At 41.5% G+C, this 22292-nt stretch overlaps 4 protein-coding genes across 4 annotated transcripts; 1 reads left to right on the top strand and 3 right to left on the bottom strand.

Moving 5' to 3' along the window:
* The first annotated feature begins 3183 nt into the window (after positions 1-3183).
* On the top strand, positions 3184-7594 carry ccdc97 (coiled-coil domain containing 97). The gene is made up of 7 exons (XM_069149660.1): positions 3184-3608; positions 3730-3906; positions 4383-4542; positions 4785-4873; positions 6137-6323; positions 6487-6607; positions 7370-7594. The coding sequence occupies exons 1-7, from the start codon at positions 3456-3458 to the stop codon at positions 7500-7502; spliced, it is 1020 nt and encodes a 339-aa protein (XP_069005761.1). The 5' UTR covers positions 3184-3455; the 3' UTR covers positions 7503-7594.
* A 47-nt stretch (positions 7595-7641) lies between these two features.
* On the bottom strand, positions 7642-12896 carry LOC138198309 (uncharacterized). Its single transcript, XM_069149659.1, has 14 exons — positions 12850-12896; positions 12735-12751; positions 12410-12629; positions 12155-12217; positions 11456-11589; positions 11309-11362; positions 11176-11218; positions 10839-11030; positions 10634-10716; positions 10128-10173; positions 9593-9961; positions 9361-9510; positions 9099-9210; positions 7642-9015 (listed from the first exon to the last, which is right to left on the bottom strand). The coding sequence occupies exons 3-14, from the start codon at positions 12615-12617 to the stop codon at positions 8847-8849; spliced, it is 1623 nt and encodes a 540-aa protein (XP_069005760.1). The 5' UTR covers positions 12618-12629; positions 12735-12751; positions 12850-12896; the 3' UTR covers positions 7642-8846.
* Positions 12897-14230: 1334 nt separating this feature from the next.
* On the bottom strand, positions 14231-16780 carry LOC138198311 (GTPase IMAP family member 7-like). The gene is made up of 3 exons (XM_069149661.1): positions 16726-16780; positions 16390-16620; positions 14231-15588 (listed from the first exon to the last, which is right to left on the bottom strand). The coding sequence occupies exons 2-3, from the start codon at positions 16436-16438 to the stop codon at positions 14627-14629; spliced, it is 1011 nt and encodes a 336-aa protein (XP_069005762.1). The 5' UTR covers positions 16439-16620; positions 16726-16780; the 3' UTR covers positions 14231-14626.
* A 1181-nt stretch (positions 16781-17961) lies between these two features.
* LOC138198308 (uncharacterized) lies at positions 17962-22210 on the bottom strand. Its single transcript, XM_069149657.1, has 4 exons — positions 21956-22210; positions 21725-21793; positions 20384-20676; positions 17962-19268 (listed from the first exon to the last, which is right to left on the bottom strand). Exons 1-4 carry the CDS (start codon positions 22185-22187, stop codon positions 18405-18407), a joined length of 1458 nt encoding a protein of 485 aa, XP_069005758.1. The 5' UTR covers positions 22188-22210; the 3' UTR covers positions 17962-18404.
* Between the last annotated feature and the right edge of the window lie 82 nt (positions 22211-22292).

The following is a 22292-nucleotide window of genomic DNA, read 5'->3' as shown; positions in this document are numbered from 1 at the left end:
TTATTGCGTCTTACACATTTATCGTCATTTTAACTCAGAATTCAACTAAATAAATAATTACAACTTTATAATGCAGGCAGGTAGAAAATAATTTATAGTTTCTCTATGTGAAGGTGACACAAAGAAAACACTTATATACAAATGGCCTGCACACACACAGGCCAGCTGCATCAGTCACAACTTCAAATAATGCAACAGTTCCATTAGTTAGTTAGACAGTTAGTAAAACTCTATTTTTGTAGAAATGCAAATATGCACAATATTTTCTGCAAAACACAATGGTTTGTTTTTGTTTTTGTTTATGCCTGTCTTCTGTATATCTCTGCTGTACATAAACCACCCGGTATTCTTTCTGTTTACTGCATCATCAAATACAGGAGCCCACAATACACCAACTGCATGCCTCCAGCTAGTGCGGTCTCCATATAAACTGAAAAAGAAGAACAGCAAGCATTTCAGGATGCCAACATCTCAGCAATCATGCCAGGCAAATATGCAAAAGCTGTACATATCGAGTGGAAACAAGAAACATCCCTTTTTAGCTGTGTGGGAAAGTCAATTTTCTTTTTCCTCAAATTATACACAGAAATTTAGCCAGACACTTATAAGCACCAGCACTTAATTTTCTACAAAATGCAACAAAAACAATATTGTGCTTAAGTTTGGGTAGCTCAGTTCTCATGGTCTCTGTCTTTATCATATTGATTAGAAAAAAAAAAATAAAGCAGGTGCGGCAGAGATTCCAGATACAGAAAAACAGTGTTCAATAAAACCATATTTATACTTGGCCTTAAGATCAAATGTTTGCCTCTATATCTGTATATATGAGGAACAATGCAAATAAATGCCCGTGTAAAAGCATGCAGAATGAACTAGCTTGATAACATCTGGCCAGGTCTTGCTTGCATTGTGATGTGATCACAGACAGGCATCAATGTAATCCGTACAGAAATAAAAATCTGCCCAACATGTTGAATGGTCACCTCTATTTGTTAAGATAGAGCTACAAGAACAGCTGCAGCTATAAGTCTTCACTTAGAAGGGATTTAAAAATGCAAATAATAACAGAGAAGATGTGGCCCTCCACATAGAAACACTTGGAGTAGAAAGTAAAAGTTAGTTCAAATTCCACGACTAAGCTCTGTACTTGCAGACACACTCATTCCCACGTCTCAGAGCCTAGGTCAAGTTTAAGGTCAAATTTTCAGTTAGCCATTGTTTCAGGAAGTTAAATATGGTGTACAATATCAAGAGTGTGTGCATTTGGAAGACATCACTTGCTGTTTACAATGAGGTAATGTGAAGGGAGGCCTCATTTGTCTGTGTTTCCTCTCTCTGATTGGCAGAAGGTTGAAGGCAGGTTGCAGAGCCAGCTCCTTGCAGCTCATTGGCTACAGCTTCGCTCTGAGGGCTGGGGATGGAGGAATCTGCATTTGGTTTCTCTCCAAACCTGGTCTCCATGGTTACCAGGGAGTGAGAGTGAGGCTCGAAGGCAAACCTAAAAAGTGGGAAAATACATAAATGCACACATACATACACTTTATACTTTCTAAGCCAACTGTACAACAAACACAAGTTGGTGGTATGAGGTTTTTGTATGAACGTTTGTTCATGTGTGTTGTCCAACCACGTGTCTCCAAATTTGGTGATTTTGAACTTGAATTTTATTGGTAAAATGAAAGATTCCTTTATGAGTTGAGGAAATTCTCCTACTTCTTTTTTTAAAAACCCACTTGGATGAGATGGCAAATGTCCTAAAGCTGAAAACGGGGCTGTTTTCCTGAGCGTGTTGACTTTTTAGGGATACGTAGTTTTCACACTGACGCTACAATCATTATGGTCTTATAGAATATAAATGGTCTTGTTTAGCGCTCTGTCGCCGTAGCGGTTTCAAAGCGCTTGTGATAAGGTATTACTTTAGACAAAACTACCCAACTGTCTCTGCAGCTCACCAATGAACATGTCATATTCCATTTGTCATCATTCCAAAAAGTAAAATTTATTAACAAGAGCTTGCAGTTAAATCTGCTACCTCTGGTTTGAGGAAGGGAATGAAGGAGAAGGGCCAACTCCTATTCCTACCTGATCACCCCCTCCCACACACACACACACACACACACACACCCTCACAGCTGGTGTTATCACTGTGACAGACCAAAGCCGACCAGCTTACTTCTCCCTGTGTCTGCACGGCTTTCCTTTCGACTGCTTTGGTGTCTTCCTACACTCCACAGTCATTAAATTCACATGAACCTACTCATCAATTACTCCCAATTACTGGGGCCTAAATACAAAGTCAATACAAATCTTTCAAAATAAGAATTCTGTCTGCCAAGATGCATGTTGTTGTAGTTGTACAGTATATGTGTCGGTGTTAAGTGTTGCAGCAGCAAAGCATGATCACTTCCGTTTCCTATTAATCATGAAGTGCATTTATTGCCACTGCTAAAATTGGCCAGACACAAAACTTTGGGAGGCTCAGGGTGAGCTTAAAGTCTACTTGACAGCTGTATCATCCGCACACAGGAACAGCTGGCATCACACAGCGTGCTGTGCGAGTCAGCTGGAAACTCTGTGGTAAACACGTACCTTGTTTCTATCTTTGTTCCAGCCTTCAAATAGGCTACTGATGTATTAAAAACGAAGGCCCCTTTAGCGCCGAATTTTTGACTTGCCTATATTTGTGTCTTTGTGTGTGGCGCAGCATCTTAAAGTACTCAGGGACAAATCTCAGTCACATTGCTGGACCCACCGACAGGCACCCGTAGAATCTACTGATGAGAGTAAAGCTGCGACCTACAGTCTATGGCTGCGTCACAAACAAATATTTGTCTTCTTTTTTTTTTCCTGCAGGTGGTTCTCTGCTGCTGCGTTGTTCTTTGCTTTACAGTGAAACCTTAATATGAGTCCCACCTGTCCTGTCACATCATGCACCTTACAGCATTTTGCGGGTTACTTATTTAGCTTAATATTCAGGGGGCGATTGTTTGAAGAAATGATGTAAAGTGAAACACATAATATACTAATAAGTGCCATGTAAATACATTGTGAATACATAAAAATGAAATTGAAATTCTTCAGTATTTCTTTCTGTGGTTAAACGTTTACCACCAGATGGCGACAAAAATCAAAAGCGCGTGGGCGGCGGAACCTTTCTTCTGGATGCAGAAACGGGGGTAAAAAAATGATGACGGACGAATATGGTGTCAACACAAGCCGCAGTTTGCAGTAACGTAAAAGCCCATGTTTAATTAAGCTTAAACTACAATTTATGATGCGAGAGTGTTCACATTAAGCTGTGGGAATCAGCAGCTCTTTCCGAGAGCATATCGAGGACAGTGAATTTACGCGAAAGACGAGATAATCTGACAACCGACATAAACGGCAGCCGAGCAAGCTGGTTTACCTCCAGGTCACCGCAAACAAAGTTGGCGAGCCGGTTTACATCGTTCAGTATGTGGGGTGAGATCGACCCTCCTGTTAAGACGCAACCGAGTTTATTCGAGCGTGAAGAGAAGATCAAACTGCCGGAAGAGCCGGTGGGACGGTCCCACATCTGTGACTTTATCATCCCCAAAGATGTCCGGCAGCCGCTGCCAGAAACACAGGTGACGCGCGCAATCTTGTTGTTGTTGTTGTTGTTGTTGTTGTTAGTATTCGCCCATTACGGACAGATATCCGTCAGTTGTTGTGCTGCTTCACTGATAATAGTTTCTGCTGCCCACACAGGACGTAAACCAGGCTGAGTCCAGCTGTGTTAAGAGCATGGTGGAGGCAGTAGCCAGGAGCGGAAGCCGGGTGAGGAGCCAGCAGCTTGGAGACGACGAGCTGACCTTGGAGCAGCGCGTCCAGGAGCTGCTGGGACAGTACCGGAGCAGACCGCTGGTGTTCCTGGAGAGGTACCATGTACGTGTACACGGCTCAGTACTGTTAAGTGTTTCATTTGCTCTATTCAAAGTATACATTTAAAGTACAGCGATTACACCGGAGGTCTGGACAAACCCCCCGCCCCTTCTTTGGATACGTGTGTACCTTTTTCATTTCTAATTGAGTGTATGTTTAATTGTTCTTATCTTTTACACAATGTGGCGTCTCTTCGCTTCTGTGTCAGATTAATGACAAAAGCTAAAGAAAGGTTTGGTCAAATCCTCTCCCATTAAATTGTCTCTTTTTTTTGGTGAATTTTCAGGAACGTCAGTAACTTCCAGTCTGGAACCAGAGAGTTTGATCATTATTCACTTTAAAAGATGACTCCAAACACTTTGTGGAATATCAAAATAGTTGACGATTCATTTTACGTCAAACGGCAAATCAAGGAATTGTTTCAATTCAAGAATACTTCCATTGTATTTGTTGTGTTGTCTTCTCTCCTGCATTTACAGGCTTGCCTGAAACCCCAGCACCTGTCAGCGTTTGGCCACGTCAGCTCGGACCCGCGAGCCCTGCACTACAGCGAGGTGATCCAGAGACGGACCGCAGCATGCACCAACAGGACCAGAGTCAGAAACCAGCGCTATGCTGCCCTCAGGGCTCTGCAGAAGGGTACGCAGTCTGTTTGTCAATAGCTACTGTCAACATATCGATTCTTAAATGGTCCCGCCAAGTGTACCCTTTCTTTTTAATGGAAGATCAGTTTTCACAAATCATATTTACGTGTCTTAATTTCCCCCTCATGCAGATACATGATCAGTAGATACCTGCTGCCACTCCAACAACCTTCACATTCATCACTGGTGGTCTTTTTCTTTCCAACATGTCATCCCTCTGTTCTTTTCGTCTTATAGAGGGTCAGTATTTCAGCGAAGAACAGATGCGAATGAGGGAGCCACTGCTCTATGAACAATACATTGGACAGTACCTGACGGACGAAGAGGTGAGTTTCAAATGATTTATATTTTCAGGGTAATTTCACTACCTTTACTTTTAAGCATGTTTCTCTGTAATTATAAGGGCGGATTTGTTTATATTAGTCTTTATATCGAGGAAGAACAATATTGCATCTTATAAAATGTTGATATTTTTACATGTATCTTACCATAAAAGACTAGCAGAAGAAACTTCTTTTCATAATTGTGTAGTGATCGTCTACAATCTGGCAATATCAGAACCACGGTGGTGGGACACTATGAATCAGCTGTTTGAGAAAATATGTCCCTAGTGTCTACCTCAAATACATGTCAGTATTGTATTCACCTAAGGCTTGCACGACCTTTGACCACAACTTCTGAATCATTGCCATAAACAGCAAATACATTATTTATGGTCAACGTATGCCTTTATTTGACGGTGTCAGTGGAGACTGACAGGAAGTGAAGTGGGATTGTGAGCACGGCCCAAAATGGGGACTCACTGCTTCGAGAAAATGAGCCCACGTGGTTTGAGCCTCAACCTCTCATCAGCTGGGTTGACCCACAGATACATTTTATTCTGGTTTATTATTCATACAAACTGGGTTATAATGTCATCCCGATGTTGGAGACAATGCAGAAATTTGCTGTAATTTTGAAACCGATCACTCGACAACACTTTCATCGCGCAGAGAAGCAATGAGTCATCAGAAAGGGTAAGTTCTGCGGTTTGTTTTGATATGTGGTACGATGTGAAGCGGTAGAGACTTTGGGATTTATTCCACTGTGAGGCAGCCGTTTGAAAATCGGTGAGGAAAGATATTTCTTGGCAGATGTTTGACCCGTCTTCATAAGGTGATTTATTTGGTATACAAATTTGTGAGTGTTATCATTATAAAGCTCCAGTTGAGCTCTCGTTTGTGGTGTGTGTTCTGTATAAATGCACCGACGATTCATGAGTGCTTCAAACAAGACTAAGGGGTGTGTAGATGGTGGCAGAGCTGCAGACAGATTGTAACTATGATTTCATTTGATGCAAATTTAAAAAGATTTGTTTTTCAGCAACAGTTTTTTTTCACAGACAAGCAACATGCATCATTAAAAAAAAGGTCGTGCTGTTTCATACGAGCTCCACTTCTCTGGGACAAGTACTTCCAGAGCAATTCAACTGACAAGGGATGTGAATTTGAAAGCAGTGAGCATTTGTCGGGTTCTGTGGGTTGCGTTTCTTTTTCTTTTGGGCTATTTTTGAAATATTTTCTTTTTCTTGATTTTATTTTCTTCTTTAGGTGCTGGAGCGCTCCCAGGAGGCCATGTTGGATGGTGCAGAAGGAGGGCCGGGGGCACAAGGGGCAGGCACATCAGGGCTCGCACACCTCCTCCTCAACTCCTACCAGGAGCGGCTCATCCAGAGCCGTATACAGGAGGAGCAAGAGAGAGAGGAGGGCGCGCTGGAGGAGGACGAGGATGACGATGGTGAGTAAGAGTTGGGGTTGGTGGGAAAAGTTTAAAAAATGAATGTTGTTTCTGGGCTCTTTTGGACTGAAGTAAAGAGACTAAGATGGAAACGGGGGGTGTTTTGTTCTTCTTTGTTGCGCCTCAGCTGTCTAACTCCGACTGCTCTGTGTTCATACTGCAGATAATGTCCAGCAGAAGGACTGGGAGCCCACCTCCGAGGAGAAGGCTCTGCTCAGGGAGGAGTTCATCAGTCAGATGCACCAGCGGTTCCTAGATGGCAAAGACAAGGATTTCAACTACAGGTCAGCAGCACCACCACTGACTGGACATGTATATTTTCAATTATAAGCATAGCTGCTGATTAAATGCTGCATCTGCTTTTGAATTTTTCTATGGCGACTTCCTGCTAATCAGGCCACACCATAGACATATAAGGCTATAATTATGAGTGACCATCTTGAGTCAGAGACTTTATGTGGGGTAACCTTGGTGACAGGATAGATCATGGAACCACTGTGTGTGTGTGTGTGTGTGTGTGTGTGTGTGTGTGTGTGTGTGTGTGTGTGTGTGTGTGTGTGTGTGTGTGTGTGTGTTGGTGACAGCATGTGCTGTCATTGACCAGTGTAGTGATAAAACAATGTCATTAAGCTCCTGCCTGAACATCACTACAAATACATATGTCTATTATTTAGGGTTGTAAATGAGCTCTGAGTGAACATTCTTTTTAAAAAATATTATTACTGACTAAAAAAACATTGTTTGGTTTTGTTATATGATTAAAGTGTAAGAACTTACTAATACAACAAGGTATCTTAATTGGAGGTGAGCTCACAGAATAACAGTTGCACACAGAAATTTGACATTTGTAGCTAATAATGTTCAAATAGTGTTGAAATGTAGTCTTTCATGACTCAAAGAGGAGTTAAATTATAAATGGAAAATTTCACATTCTCACACACAGTAGTGAAGGAACCATTTAGTAACTAGTGACTGTTTACGTTTAGTTTGCACATTAACTCCGGAAAGAAAGTAGAAAGTCCAAAGTGTTTGTGTGTCTGTTACAGCGAAGTGGACGAGAACCCAGACTATGACAACTTGGACATAGTCAGCCGAGATGCAGAGGATAAATATTTTGATGAAGATGATGAAGAAGAGGAAGATGAGGTGGAGGAAGAGGAAGAAAATATGACAGAATAGTATCTGTTTTATTAATACCAACTTCTCACTGCTCTGACTGATCTGTAAATAAAAATGTACAAAACAGGAATATGTATTCAGTTTTTTTTAAGTTTACTTCTGAATGCAAACAGCCTGTAATAAATATTGTTTTGGGTCTTTTGCAATTGGTTTCAATATGATTTTTTATTTCACAGAAACCCGAGGGCACCTTTGCTCTATTATTTTCTACTGAAATTACATAAAACAGCGAATAGCCTGAGAAATCCCTCTGCAGCACATAGCAGATTAATTAGGAGTGTAACTCTCCCACACTCCACCTGGTTTTCCTCCCAGCCTGGACATGGTGTGTCTTGCTTCGGTAATCAAAGTCTTATTCAACAGTACAGAGAAGAAACTGAAGAAACCTGCCATTCTTTTTTTTTTTTTTATTATGTCGGCCAAGTCATTTTGACAACAAAGCCGTTTGTGCTGTGGTTCAGCTAGAAGGGAACAAATCATGTACACTTGCTTTCTCACTAATGACCTCTGAATTTATGCCCAGATGAGATATACCTTTTCTATTTATCTCGTACAAATAAAACACATTTCTATTGCAATGTGAACCGAACAAAGAAGAAGGATATTATCATCTTCTAAAAGGAAGTAAAGTTTTGACCGACGTACACAGATGAAGTACTGAATGATACTCCTGATGGATTCACCACATTTCTGTTTAGGTAGAGATTTTTACCAGATGGATTTCCTCTCCAAGAGCTGAAAACATGAAAATATGCCTAAAAACTAGATATAAACTCAGCCCAGTAATAGAGCCAGTAAATGATTTCCCAGTTTTACATATTGCAATATTTCCAAAACAACAGTGTACACGATACATTTTTCATAATTCATGAAATGCTCTCGGTGGTTCTCCATATCTGCTCGGGTGTGTTGTGCAACACTTAACTTAATATGACCATAACCAAAAGTTTGAGTGAGGTCTTCTCATAAATGCATGACGCATAAAACTTTTCCTGTCATCCATTTGTTTCTATTTGTATTATTTTGTTTCCTCTTCGTCTCGTGTTCAGTTTGTTCTGCAGTCCGTAACCCTCCGTACCGTCAACTTTACATTCAGGCTCCAGTGCAGCTAAGCCGGCGTCACAACAAAGTGTGTAACGCACCCGTCGCTCCACTTCAGCAATCATGTCAGTGTCACGTTTTGCCTCCCTTAGGCATGAAAAAGCACATGACCTTCGTCCCAACCTTCTTCTTCAGTGTCCCTGTCCTGCCGAGGCGAGGCGAAACACAGCACTGACACAGTGTCCTCTACTGGACTGACGTGTGTGTTCCATGTTTTGGTGTGACACTAGGCCCGTGAGAGTTTCACTTTTTAAATTCCTTTATTTTCAAACTGTAATATTCCTCTTGTAGTTTTAAAACTTTCAGTTGCATTTTTATCTTTTCTCTCTTCAGTTGATCGAGGTCCATTGTATCCTCGTTGGAGCTCGATGACGAGGCCGCCACCGTTGACCCGCGGGTGGTTTTGGGAATGCTGCAGAAGGAATGATCTTTTTAGGCCGTGCAAACAAATCAAGAATCTTTGTTGAACTAGATGATGTGACCGTTCCAGATTACCTTGTATCTGGTGTCATCGCTTGTTGCTGTGATGCTTTGTGGCCAGAGGGGGTTACATCTGTGCACCCCGGATTGTCGTGTACATACCCAACCTGAGGTGTAGAAGAACGATCTGTAAAGTTAAGTGGCACATAGTTACAATTTAAAATGTAATTGTGCTCTTGTACAAACAATCAGGCAAAAAGGCAACAAATTAAGCAGCAGGTTTTTTTTTGTTTTCTGAACAACTCCCTCGTTGAATCGATAAGTTCTTCCTGAATACCTGTCAGTTGAGCTGCTGGGCTGGAGGTCACATCTCTATTTCCAGTTGTGCCAGTTTGCCCACTGTCTTCAGGTCTTGACATGTCAAGATCCTCTTTTTTGTCCCATTCGTTCTCCTCCTTTATGTAATGCAGCATCTCCAACTCTCCATCTTATGTTAAGAAAAATACAAATAAATGTTACATTAAAGTATAAAAAACATGCAGGAACTGATGGAACTATTTGACACTAACCTGTCACGTTGCCAGGAAACCCTGCTTCTGCCACAGTGTATAACAGGACAGGGGAGGTACGGAGGCCAGCAGTGTCAGCAGTGCTGATTAATCCAGTGGCTTTATTTTGATCTATGATGCCTTGGGACGAGAAAGCTGACGCAGAATGAGGTGTTTCAGTTTCGTTTTCTCTTTGTTCATCTTTTCGTTCAGAACTTTGTGCAAACTTCTCTCTTTTTACTCCGTAAACTCCAGTGATTAGTAGGTCTGAAATCTGTGGAGGATCAACATTCGTGGCTGCTGCGTTTGTCAGGTCACCTGTTACCAAACCATTGGGTTCTCTCTCCTCTTCACTGCACACACCCTGAGCAAAGGGCTTACACCAACAGTCTGTACACAAATCAACCTGAGGTTACACAGCACAGTCGCTCCAGTTAAAGTCCAGTTAGCTTTATTGACTTTCAGCTTCATCGCGCAAATGAATTAGACTTAATTATATTTCACAAGGCAAAAACTTTGCTTAGCAAGGACAATTATTACAATAATATTCACACACCTTCTTTTGTATGATCCGTGCAGTTGGTCAGGCGATGACTCTCGGCCTGAGACAAGCACAGTGTGAAGAGTGAACAGATTCTCTTTACAATCTGGAGGTGATTGTGTACAAAGTCAATAGAAAATGCAGTTTGCAGTAAGGTCGGTACTAATGTAACCCTGCCAGCATAATGACTGGCAGAAGTTTTCACATGCAGTGCACTTAACATCAGCATACTAGTGTGTCCACAAATGGCAATGTAGTAACACGGACATATTACCATGCTGACATTTGCTTAAAGGACCAAAACACAAGTTGTTGTGTCATTAGTTTTGTAGCTATTTATTACACCAAAGTGTTTGACAAATACAAAATTTGACCTGATGATGATATTATACAAAGTCATTAGGATTCACATGGGAGCCACACATGCCAGCACAATGGAGTGAAAATCAAACCGTCAGACCATCAGGCTAAAAACTAGAGAAATGCTTTGACACATACTAACACTCACCCCTCCATCTTACCTGTGGAAGCCTGCAGATGGTAACTTTTGCTTTCTTCTGAAATCGACTTTTCTCGTGTGTTAAAATCATCAATTCCTCGCTTTCTGAAAAAAAAATGAGAGATACTGATACATCTACAACTAAAAAACTTAGTATGCTAATATGACAACATTAAATTCAATGATAAACTATTTCTACAGATGATGACTCCTGTCAGAAATGTCACCTAGAATGACATTTTCCATTTGTTCCTCCTCTTCTTTGCTCTTGGTATCTCCTGACTCTACAACCTCTACATCATTTTCCGCCCCAGCTCTTTCTTCCTCTGTCTCCAGGGCCAGGTCTTCACAGCCTTGAAGCCATTCTTCATTCTTAACACCCTCTTCCTCAGTTTCCTCTACAGATTGTTTTTCTGACACTTTAGGGATAAAATAATATGTACACTTAAGGATTTTTGTATTAATTAGTACCTAGTTTCAAATGAATAATATTATGTTGGCATGCACTCTGATGAATGTTTTCATTTTTCAGTTTAAGTTACTGTTACCAAATTGCAGACAAACCTTCAAAGAGTTTCACTGGCTCACGATTCGATGGCAGGATCTCCTTTTGTGAGAGGAATAATGAAAAAGAAAAAGCAGCACTGTCAAAGTTGCATGAATTTATTTTGCAAACAGTATTCCAGTGCTCATTTACCTCTGTTGTTGTGGTTCCTTTCTTTTTATATCCTTTCGTGGCAAGCTGACCTTGCTGTGATAATTTAGTTGGCAGTTTATTTATTGTAGTCAGATTTTCTTGAATAAACCAAAGTACATAAAAGATGAAAAGAAAAAAGTACCTTACCTCAAACCAAAACTGCAGAGATTTATTTCCAGAGAAAATACTTGTTTTCCATTTTTTAGCAGCGCTTCTCCCCCCAAAGTCCTCAAAGGCATTTGGAGTAAGCCAGCAGCCCTCACAGATAATACATGCCGCACCTAAAAGAAGCATTCACATTACATACCAAAAAGTTACAAATAAGTATGGAAAATATCAAAGGATTGAGAAAATTGCATTTAGTTGTTTAGTCTTTTTTATGAAGTTTTATTTGGTCTTTTTGACATACTGTACATGCAGGAAGGATTGTGTCGGTACCTTTTCACATTACAAAGAAAAACCCACAATTTTCTCTGAAATAACTTGAAACTGGCAAAAATCAATTGGAATCCATCGTAATTGTAGCAGGTGACATCTTGTTGCTTTCGGCACAACTCATACTAATTGGGAAGTAAAGAAGGTAGAGCAGAGTGGTGGGTGGGTATTAAGGGGGACGCCCGGACTACAGTTGAACCTTCCCGAGGTGTCATGGGCCTAACTCGAGGAAACACCGGAGGAAGGGACGTGCTCACTTGATAAGCCCTTATGTCGCATTTGCATGAGTATGTCACCTTTATCTCTAAGGCATTGTGTCGCGTAAGATCAAGTGTTCGCTCATTCCAATAGTTTAAAAAAGTTAACAATTTCCATGGCATGTATTATTTTCAGATAACTATATGTGCTTACCTCTGTCCAGCTTTTCTACATCCAGGACACCTTTTTTGGTTCCACAGGTTACAGGTAAGAATCCTAGATTTGGCATCAACACAAATGCCACAGGTGTTACACACATGTTCATTTCCAGCATCTTAATTAGCAGAACTCTACAGAAGAATATTTTATTTTGCTATTTGTGCTTGGAATTTGTTTTCAGGATTATGGAAACCTATTTTAAAAATCTGATACGAGTGTTTATTGTAAAACAGGACTTTTAACACTCACTATGTTCTGGTGTCATCTGGTTGTGTTTATCTTCCGTGTCTTCTTTCTCCTCCTCCTCGTCCTCTATCTCCTCTTCAACATCATCTTCAATGTATTTGATTCTCTTTTTTTCCCTTAGGCTTGTTCTTCTGACCCTCCATTCTTCTTCGTCGTCCTCCTCCTCTTCTTCTTCATGAATGACTCTTAACCGAGTTCTTTTCCTCTCCATTTGTTCTTCTGTCTAAAGTAGATACACACTTCCCCTTAGACTGCCATCGCAGTTTTTAGTTATGTTGTTTAATTCATAATTTTATTCTATGCATTTCTGCTTTACATCTGAGCAAACCTTTTTAAAGACCCAATCTGAAAAACAAAAGAGCAAGACAATATTTTTGTCCTGAAAAGTGTGCTACATCTTTTGTTAACCTGGGTGAAGCAGGGGGAAAAAAATATTTGCCTACCACAGTACAAATCCAGGTTCAGTTCATGACACCGGTGCTTCTGGTGAGCCCCTGAAGAAAACAGTTGTCAGCATCAGTCCTTGTTGTCTGTTTACACTGTGTCCTTTTTGCTCCACAACTCAGAGACCAAGACAGTGAGGAAGTGCAGTGGGCCTCCAATGGTTTGTACAGATTGGAGGTAGGAATAGGGGAAACAATAAATATTTTTTTGTCTTTAACTTTTCCCCTGGCAATAGTTTTCATGCTTTTATTATTTATTTATTTATTATTTGTTTGTTTGTTTTTTTCGGGTCTCCAACCTTTTTTTCTTCTTCTAAGAGCTTCTCGATCCACTTGGTACATCGAGGTCTACTTGGTTGGAGACGCCTGATCCAGAGACTTAAAATGTAACTTCTAACATCAGTATTATCTATACGGAGATGTAGATACTGTGTTTAACACACCTGGTGCAGGTTTTTTAATCATCTGCAGTAGATCAGTCCTGCATCCAACAGAAGCTACAGGCTATTTAGATGAACCCAGCAGTAAAGGTGAATTATAGGCAATATTTTGAATTTAAAATGCAGAGAATGGGCACAGGTAGCCCATTGTTTCCTTAAGACGTAGATGCAGTCGCAGCCTAGTGTCTGGTAAGTTCTGTCTTCATGTTTTGAAGGCCTCATAAATGCATTAGGATGACTCCCGAAGGGTACCAAACACATTACAGTCATATCACTGACTAGGCCTATTTTATCATGATATTATTGGCCTATAGGTGACACGCCTATTTCTGTAACTAACGAATCTAAAACAGGAGGGAGACATTTATCCACATAACTTCACACACAGCAAAATGTGGCATTGTGGACAAACGTAATGATCCAAAGTGCCTCATCTGACAGGGAAAACGGAATAAAGCCCATGTAGTCTTATGTATCTCTCACAGGCTGCACTGATGCACTATTTTCATTTTGCTTTGTGCAATAACACTTTAATCCATCACTGAGTGGAACTGACGGGCATGTTTATCTGCACACAAACGTATGTCTGTTTGTTCGGCTATATCACCATAAAACAACCATAAAATCGACACAAAGCTACATAAAATCATAATATTAACTTTATATTTGTTCAAAAAAACAACAACATCTGAATAACCTCAGAAGAAGTTAGTGTCTTACCTCCGCTGTCCCCGAGTATGAGAAATGAAACAGAAAGTAAGAGTTGTAGACACTCCCAAAAAATGATTCAGGCACTTTGACTCGGACTTCCACCGAGCCATGTTGTTCCGCTAAAACTACCACCAGAGGGCGCTGTAACATGAAAATCAGACGTCCTGGAAGGGGTAACTCTGATGCTACATAGAAGGACACAAAAGCACAAGTTTCTTCTATTTAAACCATTATAGTAGTTATAGTAGTTTGTGTTTATTATCAACGCAAGATCATTTGCCTTTATTTTAGTCACATTACAAAGGCTGTCCCATTTTCACTGCAAAAAAAAAAAAAAAAAAAATACTAGATGCATCAAATAATTACATTTATTGAAAATAAAACAGTAAACATTAAACTCCCCTCAAACCGTATAGCTGAAATTATCATTTAGCATACAGTTGAATTACCTGATGAATTCAATTTGAATCATGGAGGAGCAGAGAAGGCTGTAAATCATTTTATCTTTGTGGACTAAAGCAATATATAACCAAGCAGTTACTTAGGACTGAAATACATAACATTCCTAATGACCATCACTGAGGTGTTATTAATTGCTAACAATGCTCCATTATCTGAAAGCATACCTATTGCATTTTTTTCTCAAGCCATGACATTTTTTCTGGAATAGATGGAAACATCCCAATGAGGAAGAGCACAATCCAAATGATTGTTGCAGGTATCAGCCACCCAACTGATACCTGCAGAGCCCACGCTATCAGTAGACACACTAATAACACCAACAGGATGGATCCCTTAGAGAAGAAGACGGCCATGACGCTCTTACGCTCAGCAGCTTTTCTTGCATCCTCCTCCTCTTTTCTCCACAGATCCCTGATCTTTGTGTTGAGCTCCTCGTCCTGGAAATGCTCCTTCAGCTGTGTCTCCTTCTTGCTGATGTCTTCGTTTCTCTCTGACAGGATGTCCTGCTGTCTCTCCCTGATCTTCCTCTCCTGTTTGGGATACAGCTCTGTCTTGTAGTAACCCCCTCCATTCAGGGCCATCAGGGTCTGGATCTTTTCCATAAACCGCATCACCTGCGTCTGGTCCTCCAGGTTTTTGTTGTTGAAGACGTGGAAGCCACCGCTGCACTTGCGTATGAAGTTGCGCAGGTTTTCGTCACTCTCTGTGATGACGTCGTTGATTGTTTTTCCTTCCAAGCGATCCCCGTGGGTGAACAGCACCATGGTGTAGTCCCACACTCTTGGACCAAACATGTGTTCAATCAGCATGTTGGTGTTCTGATCTTCCTGAGTCATCCTTCCCAGCGGGATTACACACACAAAGACGTGAGGTCCCGGTTCCTGGAGTTTCACACGCTTCAGAATCTCTCGAACAGTTATCTCCTTCTTGGTGTCTCTCTCAAAAAGCCCCGGTGTGTCGATGACAGAGACGGGCGTATCCTCAACAGTCCCATCCTCCTTTTCGCAGTAGGAAGTGATTCTCTTCAGCTTCATGTCTGATTTAAACACCAGTTTATTGAGGATGGTGTTCCCACTTGAACTCTTGCCTGCGCCGCTCTTTCCAAGAAGCATGATCCTCACACGCTCTGCAAATCCAACAAATGACAAATACTCTTATTACACAATCATTTTGGTTCATACAGTCTTCTCTCACCTTCATTTCCTATTCGTCATCATTGCTCATCAACATTGTATGTTTATATTCAGCCTCTGTTGCTAATGATAATAATTGCACATTATATGGTATGGAAAACACAGACAGTGAGGTCTTTACTAAAGTACAAGTTGTCCACAATAGTGCCACACATATATTTGCATTATCATAAAACAAAATGAATGACAAAGAGGCACAAACATAAGTATTAGCAATAAAATGTTGTTAAACTATTAAAGTAAGTGTACTGGTCTGGTCCTGCTGACTGATACATTATATATGACATCATTAGATTATGAATAGTGAGTGTGTAAGCAACATGTTACTGTTTGGTGCAGCTGTTCTTAATTCATGGAAATCTGAAATGTGACCCCGACTGCACACTGGGGTTTTTTGTAAGACACCAGCAGCCACACGGATGGTTAAATCTTTAGCAGTGTGTTTGGTTTAAAGACTGATTCAAAGTTACTACAGTTGTCAAATAAATGTGATAAAGTAGAATGTACAAAAAAAAAAAAAATGCCTCTGAAATGTATTGGAGTGAAAATAGTTAAGTTAAGTACCAGAAAAGTGTTCTTGAATAGGCTTAGAGACGTAACTTTAGTAAATACAGGCTACTTCGTTAACTACTTTCCAAACAGTGCTCACTAGAGAAGGTATAACAGGTAGAATGAACACAATTTACTTTGCAATATGACAAAAAGCTTAAATTAAAGTTCATTTTCAGACTGACCTTGGCCCTGATCCTCTTGCTCTACATTCGACATGCTGGGAAGGCTCATGGCAGACGAAGGTACAGCGGTTGTCTCCCACCAAAGCTGACAAATACCAGGTGCGCTCAGGTAATGTCAGTGTTTACACCCGTTGCTTTCGCCTGGAGTGTATTTATTCTAAACGTCCGATTAAGAGGCTTGTTTGTCAGGCAAGTTCTCGCCCCAGCTTTCTTCCTGCGGCTGCGAGCAAACTGAAAGTGAAACAATACAGAGTAAGTTGAGAAGGACAGAGCACTGGCGCAGTGATTTGGGTTTCACTGGTTCAAAGGTTCAAGTGTCTGAAAATGAGTACTGACGTAAAAAGCACGAGTTGACGTGAAATGAAGCCTTTAAAAGAGCAGTGATTTGATGGAGGACATGCAACTATTCTGCCGCATTGGTTGTCATCTCATGTGAACCAAATGACAGCCACATATTGAATCCTGTCACTCGGTGTCAACGGCCTTTGAGTTGTTTGTGTTGTGTTGTACTGTCAGGGTCATATGGGGAAATCAATGAGGAAACTATTTGAATATCATGTGACAGCAATATGTTGTACCTCTCCGATACTGGACACGCTGCAGAGCATGAACAATGTAGCAGTCAAAAGGCGCCATCTAGTGGCGAATGCACTTCATTGACTTTAGAGGTATTAAAACCTTTGGGAGATCTGGGTGAATTATCTAAGAATAAACAGGATCCCATGCCAAAAATATCATTTGTTTTGTTTGTCATTCACTCTCTGTGGTGGAAAGTATGTACAGTATTTACTTAAGTAGTACTGTACTTAAGTAACAGTTTGAAGTTTACTTGAATATTTTAATTTTAAACTTTTTGATACTACTCCTCTACAGTTTAGAGGGAATTATGACTACATTTACCTGATGGCTAAAGTTACTTTATTTTTAATTTTTAATTAAGACTAAAGTAAAATAAATAGTTTTATGTTTCCATGAGGTGTTCACTGTTCCAAAAAAGAAACATTCCCCAGTAAACTAACTTCTGAAGACCCAAGGCAGACGAGGACATTCCACCTCTTCCCCTCGAAAGGTGTTGTGCTTTCATTGGCCGTGTGTTTAAAACCGTTGTCCTGCTGATGAAATGTCGTCCAATGAGTTTCCATGCATTTGTCTGAATCTGAGGACATAGAATGTTCCTGTTTTTCTGAATTCATCCTGTTGCTGCTGTCAGAAGCAGCAACATGTTTGAGAGATGAGGCGGTGTGCTTTTGGTCATGAGCTCTTATTTTTTTCCCCACTCTGTTTGATTGAGGTAGATTTTTGTTTCATTTGTCCAGAAACTTTGCTCCTCCACTCTACGGTCATCGCTTTACTCCTCGTATTCACAGACAGCTGCACCTCAGTCCGAACAGACACTATGCAGACTTTTGTGCACAATGTCGAAACAACACACAGCTGTCCATGAACGATTTAGCGGCCGGATTACTTTGAACACTTGTACTATGCATGGAAAGTACTATGACTTTCACATTCTTGCAGTATTCACACAAAAAAAAAAAAAAACTACTCAAATTTAAACCGAGACAGTTTATTTAGATTTCTGTTTATTTTGTTTATACAAAAAATGTGCAACCATCTGAACACTCACAGTTTAAACTGTAATTTCAACATTTTATTTAATAAAAAAAGGAGATCCAGAGGGAATTATGTATTTTACTTTAAACTTTGTAATAGCTTTTACTAAGAAAAGATGTTTGCAGTTTGGACCAAATCTTATTAGCTGTGGGTTTGGAGGGAAGGATTTTATTGGTTGCTAGTGCAGCGAACTGTAATACCCTGAAATGCAAAGCATGGAACAATAACATCATTTTACTTGTACGTAATTTAGAAAAGTGAGAAGTACATTTTTTTAATTGATTTTTATGTCAATTAAGCAAGCCTCCTTTTCAGTAGCATTGTATGCTGGGTCACGATACGTTTTCATGTTTTCAGGTTGGGACAAAACACAAGAGTCTTTTCAGCCTTTCAGCCCCAAATCACTTCCGATCAGCAAGTCTCTGCAGGAGGGCGATGACTGTGTCCTGTTTGGAGGAGAGCAGCTCCAGAGCCGTGGCTATTCTTCCCAGGGACTCTGACATTCGCACCTCCCTCCTCTCGCGCCTCTTCTCTCTGGCTTCGACCCGGCGGCGAGCCACTCGGTCCAGGTAGGCCTGCTCCTCCTGTCGCTTCAGAATCTCCTGGAACAAAGTGTGCTCCTTGTTTCCTTTCTGGTTCTGCCCTTCAGTTCCTGACATGGTTGTTGCGGATAACGAGGCGGCGGCAGAGGACGTGAGACAGGGAGACGTCGGGGCGAACGAGGAGGAGAGGCCGAGGACACTCTGATTGTGGGTAAGCGGCGCTGTACTAAGGCGAAAGGGTATGACACCGGGTGAGAGGGATGGAGCTTTACGGCTTGTGTTGAGGTCTGTGTTGCTGGTGGAGCCGAGAGACGGCGATGTGGAGGCCGTTTCTGTAAAACAAGGTGATGAGATAAAAGATGGCGCTGGTACAATAGTGGCCGGATGAATACTGGTGCTCACAATGTCACCATTGAGAACAATCAGAGGCTTGAGCTCTGGAGCGTTTGTCGGGCTAACGGTGGCTGCACTCATTGAGGTAGTGGCAGCGGTGCTACTGATGATTTGACTGGTGGCGGCTCCCTGACCTACTAACTCCACACCCGCGGTTGAAGCAAAGTCACCGTTGGGGCGGATGATGGTGGTCGGCTGTGGGAGCTGCTGTTGCTTTGCAGTGATCTTTGTCAGAGGTCCAGGCAGTGTGGAAACTGTGCTGCCGCCTTTGTTCCTTTTGTTGTTGAGGATCTGAGTGCCAATAGTGTCACAGAGAGTGGCGTCCATCAACTACAGTGAGAAAAGAGACACAGAGACAGAGAGGACAAAAATAAATACACGTACTAACTTGTGTCACCCAAATCAGCTGAGGATCAGCTGATCTCTCTCAGCACAAGGACCCTTCACGTGACGGATTAGCCGACTCAAACATCAGGCCTCATACAGTATACAAGGGTGGATCAAAGAGTCTGGAGTCTGCTCCTGTTGTGCGTGAATGGTGAGCAGCACCGTGAAGTACCCGGAGCGGCAGGAAGCTATGACCTTTGGGAATTAGTATTCCAAGTTTTTTTCACTTGATCAAAATCAGCACCTGAGTAACACCCGTTTTTGTGAATGCTGATCCAGACGCATGGCGATTTCTCAATGGACATCAAATTTTGTGTCAAACTCTTGAAATGCTTCAGAAAGCTAACGGCAATAGCGCCATGAGTCAAGCGAGGTAAGTATCATTCACGTTTCAAGAGTGGCAGAATGTCACTGGTAAAAACTGAAAAAGGCAAATCCGGTCATGAGCGCAACCAGGTGGGTTTGAATTGACATTTTTCAGGGTTGCACACCATGAATTCGTCCCCCAGGGTCAGACTGTCAACACCAAGTTCAGTCACAGCAATCATAGCTTGCCGCCACCTCTACTCCTGCATTTGCTTCTCTGCAACTTCTTTCTGTTACTCAAAGATTTGAAACTAACCTTGATGTGCACTCTCTGCTCAAGTTTCAGTACCAGTGGTCACAAAAACATGTGCAACAAAGTTTCCTGTTGCTCCGCATGTGTCACAGTGCCGCGCACCATTCATGCGCCACAGAAGAAGTCTCTGAACTTTTTGGTCCGGCCTCGTACTAATGCTGTGGCGGTATCCTGCTGTTGTCTGTGCTTTCTTTTGAGCCATATTGTACCAGTGTCAGCGTCTAGGTCGATCCAGTTCTTTCTCCTGAGCCATTTGCAGGTCTACATTAACTTCTATAAAATTATGAATAGGATACAAGAAGTGCCTGATGTTTTCCTCTATACTATATCTTTACTTATTTGCTCCCCCTTTGGAGGAAATGTCATTGTGTGGTGTTTGATAAAGTGCAGGAAGGAAGCACTTATTCTGTCCCCCGGTTTCTGTTGCTGCTGGACTTACATCAAAGAACTCCCACGACGTTTTAGCGTGTCCCGTCTCCCGGCTGCGGTCTTTAACCCTCTTGTATGTGACAATGAGGTTGTTCCACTTGCGGCGGATCTTTTCGACAGGCAGCATGTGGCCCTTGGAGGCCATCTCCTCCTGGACGCTCTGGAAGAGCTGTGAGCGTTCCCGGGTCTCATACAGACCCCAGCGGCGCCCGACCGCCTCAATCAGACACAGGACGGCTTTGGAGGAGAAATCCGAGCCAGAGGGGAGCATCTTCTCTGACGAGGCAGGTGGCATCACTGAAGCTGGAACAGAACAAAGGTGGCTTTGATTACTTTGCATCATTTTATGTAGATGGGTTTGACGGAGATATATCTAACATAGACCTGTCTGTATGGTAAAAAAGTTTAAACGCCCTGCGAACACGATTCTCTCCTGAAGGAAAACTTTTGTCATTTCTCATGAGACGGTTTCTGTGATAGTTTTCACCGCTCTTGTCACTGCCTTAAAGAGGGCACTGCCAGCATTGGTAGAAAGTAACTAAGTACATTTACTGTATAAAGTACAATTATTAAGTACTTCTACTTTACTTGAGAATTTCCATTTGATGCTACTTTATACTCTCCCTCTGCTACATTTCAACAAGACACATTGTACTTGCTCCACTACATTTATCTGACAGCTTCAGTTATTTTTCACATGAAGATTTGACATACGACACATTGTTAAAGATTAGTTTTCAACCTGTTTGTGTTTTGACTTCTTACAAAAATCGGTGTGTAGTCGGTCCCACATGTTTAGGTGTTGTTAAAAGCTTCACCAAGTAGTGATTTTTTTTTTTTTCCCCTCCGAGCTTTAATTTCAATAAATGTCCAAATGATCCAATATCTCACAAAAAAAAAAAAAAATCAAAGATTGGAGAAAAGCACAAAAACTAAAAACAGGTTTGAGGATCAGAACTGTTTTTTCTTCTTTCCTCTCCCAGTAATCATCTGACGACCCCTCACATTTATCTGCTGTCCATGTAAATAAAACTGAATATAAAGTAGTTCAAACGAGCTGCACCTGCAGCAGCTACAACAGCAACATGCTGCTGACACATTAATAATTTAATGATGTCATAAAAAAAATATATAACCGTCTGAGGGACCAAACCAGTACTTTTACTGTAATACTTTTGCATTTTGATGCTAACACTTATGTACATTTACATCAGTAGGATTTTCCATGCAGGATTTTCACTTTACGTTTACTATAGTAATAGATCTGAATACTTCTTCTTTTCACCAGAGAATTCTCATTGTATATGTTTTGTGTAACTTGCATGATCCTCTCACTTTGAAGCTTATGTACCTGGAGCAATCTTCAGGTATGTTTTTCCATCCCCGGATGTGGTGAAGAACCGGTCTGTGCTCACAGAATCTGATGACAAAGACATGTCACCTATTGATTAAGCAACCAATTTAATATTGGCAATTCAAATGTGGTAAATAAGACGACCTTGACATGGAAATGAACCCCCAGATCTTCTGATTTTTCGCTATAAAAGGGAAAAAGAGAGATAAAGCCACATGATGGACTCACACAGTAGTACAGGAGTACTTGTCGTGGCAGCTTGCAGCTCTGTGTCAGCCAGCTCCTCTGCAGTCTGTTCCCCTCCTCCTCCTCCTCCTCCTCCCCTGCATGCGGTATCTCCGCAGGGCGCAGGCGACTCCTGACTGCCCAAAACCAGCGCAGATGTGTTCTCGTCCACGGCTTCAGTCTTCACATGCATCGCTGCTACGTCGCTGCAGCTTCCTTGCAGATTCCCCTCCATGGCTGACACACAAACAAAATAACATGAGCCAGATGGAGGGGAGTTTCTTTTGACTGCGCAGGCGTTGAATTGGGAGAAAGTTTGGAGATCGCGGCTCTCAGTCGG

Source organism: Embiotoca jacksoni, unplaced genomic scaffold, assembly GCF_022577435.1.
Source record: "Embiotoca jacksoni isolate LCO1_2020_lvr unplaced genomic scaffold, fEmbJac1.0.p SCAF_15, whole genome shotgun sequence".
Taxonomy (NCBI): Eukaryota; Metazoa; Chordata; class Actinopteri; family Embiotocidae; genus Embiotoca; species Embiotoca jacksoni.
Note: the sequence above shows the minus strand (reverse complement) of the source record. Positions and strands in the feature narration are given on the sequence as shown.